The 6,373-nt window shown below is 40.8% G+C and overlaps 1 protein-coding gene across 1 annotated transcript; it reads right to left on the bottom strand.

Moving 5' to 3' along the window:
* Positions 1-1,770: 1,770 nt before the first annotated feature.
* Positions 1,771-2,295, bottom strand: LOC110889892. Its single transcript, XM_022137468.1, has one exon. It carries the CDS (start codon positions 2,293-2,295, stop codon positions 1,771-1,773), a length of 525 nt encoding a protein of 174 aa, XP_021993160.1.
* Between the last annotated feature and the right edge of the window lie 4,078 nt (positions 2,296-6,373).

The raw sequence follows: 6,373 nt of genomic DNA, 5'->3' as shown, positions 1-6,373 counted from the left end.
CGGACCTATACATTTAACTAACTCTAGAAGCAATAACATACCGAGCAAACCAAGGTGAGTTCACACAGCCAAGGCATGGGGTTCCCAGGGTGGGAATGGGATTTGTTTATTTACTGGTACTTGTCTATAATGGAACGTAGTGATGTTATGGGATGAACTATGGTACATACTCCACTGTTAGAACTACTGCTAGACTAGTAACACTTATTGAACTGATCTTCGCACACCTGCCAAGGGTTGGCCGTGATATTATGACTGACTTCGCACACCTGCCTTTGGAAGGCCGCGAACTGTAACTTACTAATCTTCGCACACCTGCCGGGTAGGCCGCGATACAGATAAACCTAGTCTAGAATACACGGGATGAACATCCCCCCTAATATCTTCGCATACCTGCCTGGGAGGCCGCGATGGAAACTGATACGATACACGACAAAACGAACGAACATACTTCTACTCACACCAAACTATTACTGAACAGTTAACTGTGAACTCGCTCAACTAGTTTGTTGATCCTCTGTTACATGCCTTGCAGGTCGTTAGATATTTATGGAGCTTGCACAGGGAGGAGCAGGTCGTTGTGGAGCATGGATTATGTTTCGAACTTATTGAACTTATGTTACACATTTGGGCTTTCGTACTTATGCTTCCGCTATACTTATAAACGATGATTATGTTTTGAACACCTATCATATTGAATGATTGGTTTGCATTTATTATATTTGATATTACTTACATGTTCGATATGATTGGTGGCTTGGTCCTGGTCAGTCACGCTCCCAAGCGGTGATACTCCGCAGGTGGATTTTGGGGGTGTGACAACATGTGATGGTTATTATGTGTGCCACTAACTAATGCATATATATCTTTGATATGATGACAACTAGTGCTCTCAAAAATGGGAATTAGGCTCTCCTCATTAATTCATAACCGATGACTTGCTTTGATTGGTCTGATATAAATTCAGAGTTTTGCATGTGATTTGTCATGGATTGTAATGATTAACTATTGAGGTGAGAATGTGGGCTGATTGTTAACATTAATTGTATGTCAGATTCCTTTTAGTATTGAAAGAATGAAAATGCTTTTGTTTGTTATTGAACCGACCATAATATGATAATGATGATGTTATGTTGGGTTTATGTTGTTCATTCACGAATCAGGAATGGGGGTTTGGGCTGCACAAAATTGTTTAACACACACATTTAAATTAGTCTATTAGATGTTGGGCCGCACACGGTATGTTTGGGCCAGGTTATAGAACGGAGTATACTATATCGCACACTTATGTAAATATGAATGTTATTTGTGTATTATGTGAACTCCATGTTTATATACGGTCACACATTAGAGGCTCGGTCGCACAAATCACCTTGGGCCTTAAATTGATTTGGGTTGTGCACCCTTAAGTTGCTAGATGGAACATGAAGTGAATATGAACTTGCATGGTTAGACTGAAGGTAGTATCTTATGTGATGTTATGCGTTGTTTGTGCATACTATGTGATGGTAACAAACTGTTATGTACATAATTAATTGTTTTGAGTAGGTGCTATGTGTATTCTTTTTTTTGGGTAAAGGGTTACCCCGGTGAATTTTATAAAGAATCAAAGAACAGGGTGTGACAAAGCGTTCGACACACACTAACTAGGCTTGACAGGCCAAGCCTAGGCAAACACAAACTATAAACCAAAAACACACAGCCAAAACCAAACACAACCCGAACCATAACACAAAAACTACAAGACACTTGCTAAACTAAACGTCGCCCTTAGCCCGGATCGTCCTCCTTTATTTCCCACACTTCCAAAAGCTTCCTGCTATGCACGTCCCGACCGATCTTGAACCCCATAATACGAAGTCGAACCGTATCAAAAATAGATTGAGCCACCATCTCTTCCTTATTGCGTATATTAGAAAACAACCGATTGTTCCTTTCTTTCCATATGAAGTATGTAGCAGCCGCAAGAACAAGCTTACTAACAATGTGAGCCAGCGTCTTTGAACTCGTATTATGTTCTATCCATCCCACAATAGAGCTCCAATGGTCATCAACATATTTCAGATCCGTTCTCGTCTTGACAATATTCCAAACTTTAGCCGAAAAAGAGCATTGAAAGAACAAATGATCCCTCGAGTCCGGTCCATAGTTGCAAAGAGGGCAGCACATAAGTCTTAAATTTGTCTCACTCCCAGCTTCCCAAACCGCCAGTCTATCCTGCGTCTTGAGTTTATTTTTTAGAACTAACCAAAGGAGGAAAGCGTGTCTTGGAATGCATTGGCCATACCACACCATGTTCGCCCAAACCACCTTGTTATCTCTTAACCTAAGATTGTTCCATGCTTCCCAGGAACTAAAATGCACAATTTTACCTTCCACAGTTTTCCAACCCAGTCTATCACTCGAACTGGGAACAAGATGAGGAACCGTGCTATGTGTATTCTTGATACATCAGTAGTGTAATATGTGCAACGAGTATGTGCTACGAAACTGACCATTATCGACAACCATATTATGATTTGGTTGACCGACTGTAAACGAGTAACTAATCATACCGAGCAATCTCAGGTGAGTTCACACTCTTACCAAGGCATGGGATTCCCGGGGTAGGGAATGGGATTGGATGATTATCTGTACTTACGTTGTGATTGGGAATTATGAGTTACTGACCTCGGTTGGGAAAGGTCACTTATAGATACTGCTAGACTAGTGATACATGGAGAAGCCCCCACTACCCTTCGCACACATGCCTGTAATGGTCGCGATACTGATACTGATCTTCGCACACATGCCTGGAATGGCCGCGATACTGATACTAAACTTCGCACACATGCCTGGAGGGCCGCGATACAAATAAAACTAGTCTACAATACATGGGAAACCCCCACTAATCTTCGCAAACATGCCTGGAGGGCCGCGATGTAATTATAAACGATATATGGGTTACTAAACAAGCAAACGTTTTACGAAATGAACACTATTACTAAACAACCCACTGTGAACTCGCTCAACTAGTTGTTGACTCTCTGTTACATGCCTTGCAGGTCGTTAGGTATACATGGAGCTTGCACTGGGAGGCGGGGTCATCGTGGACAAGGATCGTGAATGCTTTGATTAAACATTTTGACATTACATATTCATACTTATGTTGGGTTTATTTTTATGCTTCCGCTAAACATTGATATTGCACTTATGTCTTCAACACCTTTCATATTGGTTTGGGTTGAATTACATTTACTTTTACTTATTACTTACATGTTCAATATGATTGGTGGCTTGATCCTGGTCAGTCACGCTCCCAAGCGGTGATACTCCGCGGGTGGATTTTGCGGGTGTGACAGATTGGTATCAGAGCCATTGGTTATAGAGAACTTGGCTTTAATATGGGGAAAACGTTTTTATTAAAACCAGACTATAACCAGTACAGTGCTCAACGATCCACAACGACGCTTCGCTCCACGTGCAAGGCTCAACACCATAGGTACTACTATTCATGTTTACTTTGCCTACTTGCTAGAATTACATAGAACTTTGCTCGTGGTATGCCTAGATTACCTTGCCTACTATTCGTTATTACTTTGCCTACTATTACTTTGCACGTGCAAGGCTCAACACCATTGGAACTTCATAACGTGAGCGTGATCACGATGGTTATAGTCCATGGCGACTATACCTACTGATTACCACGTTATCTAGGCTCAGTGACGAGTCGTAGTTTCGGCCAAAATGCGCATTCTTGCGTATTTTGTAACCAAACTACTCGTGAGCATCAAAGCCGTTTGTTTTGATGCCAATCCTATTTTCTAAACTTAGTTAAGCATGTTCTAACATGCTTAGCTCGTCACTTTTAGTTTAGTGCATATATAGGGTCGTAAGGTAAGCGATCTAAACCATTGTGACACCCCAGGAAAACCAGTGAACGATGTAACTTACCTAGCTTCCTCAGTGAGTGCGTACCAAATTTCGGGACGAAATTTCTTTTAAGTTGGGGATAATGTGACAACTCGAGTTTCTGACTTTCACTTTCGCATTAAATGCGCGTTGACTTTGACTGTTTAGTTGTTTGGATTGTGAACTTGTAATTGTACACGTTGTGTTTTAATGAAGCGTACTGTCATTTTGCGTATATGTGATTACTTGCTGAAATGGAAAATAATATTATAACTATTATGAAGAACACTTAGTCTAGATCACTCGAAAATGGCACACAGTTCGAAAGACTCGAAGGACCACGAAAGATGACTTTCAATCCGAAGGATCAACCTTCGAATTAAAGGTTCCCGAAACATATCATTCGGCCAAAGACTTCATCCTTCGAACACGAAACATATCTTTCGACATGTTTCGGCCCAGCCATTCTGATGGGCTTGGCCCATTCCTGTAATATGTTTATATACGTGAATGCATGTAAACAGACGGTTATTTTCTGAAAAACCCTAGTTCCCTTGCGTGTGTGTGTGACGGCATAGCAAACCTATCCTCTGTTCGAAGGATTTCCATTCCGTAATCCAGATTTCCGGTTAGTATGCGATGATTATTATGCTAATAGATGATGCTTCGAGTATGCATAACTTCATGATTTATCGATTGTTTTGCAATATGTTGTTTGTATATTAACCGAATACGTATGCTAATTGAATAGGTATGTTGATCAGATTTAGTTGATAATCGGATGCGTATGTTAACCGGATTGTTTGTATGATGCTAACCTGTTTAATCGATTACGTATGTGATGCATCCGAACGGTTCTGCTAGTATGATTGGTTGTCTATACTTGAGGCTTTGATGTTGTTTTAATAGAATCGCATGGTAATGATTTAGGGCCGGTTCGGTGGTGATATTATTGTTCATGTGGTTAAGTTAGGGTTCATGAGACTTAATATGAAACTCCCCGTTTGATTTGATTCTGAGGTAATTGAATACTGAAATTGTGTTGATTGATAATGGTTATGTTTGGAAACAATGTAACAAATTCAGAAAATTTAGGAAACACGTAACTGATTGTAACCGAAAGATATCTGCTGCTCGAACCATAGCTGTGACCGAAGGATGCTTGTCCTTCGAATCATGGCTGTTGACCGAAGGATGACTTTACCGAACCATAGTAGTGTATGCCGAAAGATAATAGTTAGTCGAAACATAGTTGTAACCGAAAGATAGGTTGGTCGAAAGATGACATATGGTTCGAAACATAGCAATTGATCCGAAAGACAACTGTGATAACTTATATACCGAAAGATATGTGGTTATAAGCATACTTTGAATGATTTAATGTGAAGTAATACGTGTTGTTCGGATATGCAAACTGACTGTTATGTGAACATTAAATTGCATGCGAATCATTGTGAACATGAACTGATTTGTTATACATGCATACAATAGGACGTGATTAAATTCTTGTGAGTGCATAACCTAGCATACCGAGCAAACCAAGGTGAGTTCACACAGCCAAGGCATGGGTTCCCAGGGTGGGAATGGGTTGGATGATTACTTGTGCATACTTTGATACTGTAACGAACGACTAAACTGTTGATGCTTACGAACTACTCAACTGCCTTCGCACACACCCTGGTCGGTAAGGACTATGGTCGCGAACGAACTGATAAATTGCCTTCGCACACACCCTGGTCGGTAAAGACTACGGTCGCGAACTAACGAACCTAATCTTCGCACACATGCCTGTGAGGCCGCGATGGAACTGATACGATATGATACTTTATTGAACAAACGCACTATTACCCAAACTAAACTATTAACTGTGAACTCGCTCAACTAGTTTGTTGATTATCTGCTGCATGCCTTGCAGGACCTTAGGTACATATTGGAGCTTGCACACGGAGGAGCTGGTCGTTGTGGGGCTTGGATCTTGATCATCTTATTGAACACTTTTGATATTTGATACTTAATTGCTATGGGTTTTACAATAATACGCTTCCGCTAAACAATGACAACTTACTTATGTTTTGGAAACACCTTTCATATGGAAATGGGTTGGACTATATTGCATTTACTTTTATTTTATACAATGTTCTGTATGATTGGTGGCTTGATCCTGGTCAGTCACGCTCCCAAGCGGTGATACTCCGCAGGTGGATTTTGGGGGTGTGACAACCATCGCTTATACTTTCAAACCCGACCCATTTGGTCGATCATTAGGATCCGACCAAACACATTAGGTGACCATAGCTATAACCTTGTGAGGTTATACCTTATGGCCACGATGTTAGGCGTTCCAAACTCGTTCTACGCGAACGACGCGTTAAGGTAGCATAAGCTACCTAAACGGGTCGTAATGGGTCACAAGCACTTAGGTTAGGTTTCATTTTAGTATGTAGGCTTTGTTAGACCATATTACACGAGTCTCCATACTCGT

The sequence above is a fragment of the Helianthus annuus genome, chromosome 2 (assembly GCF_002127325.2).
Source record: "Helianthus annuus cultivar XRQ/B chromosome 2, HanXRQr2.0-SUNRISE, whole genome shotgun sequence".
Lineage (NCBI taxonomy): Eukaryota > Viridiplantae > Streptophyta > Magnoliopsida > Asterales > Asteraceae > Helianthus > Helianthus annuus.
The sequence above is the reverse complement of the archived record's forward strand: the minus strand, read 5'-3'. Positions and strand labels throughout refer to the sequence as shown.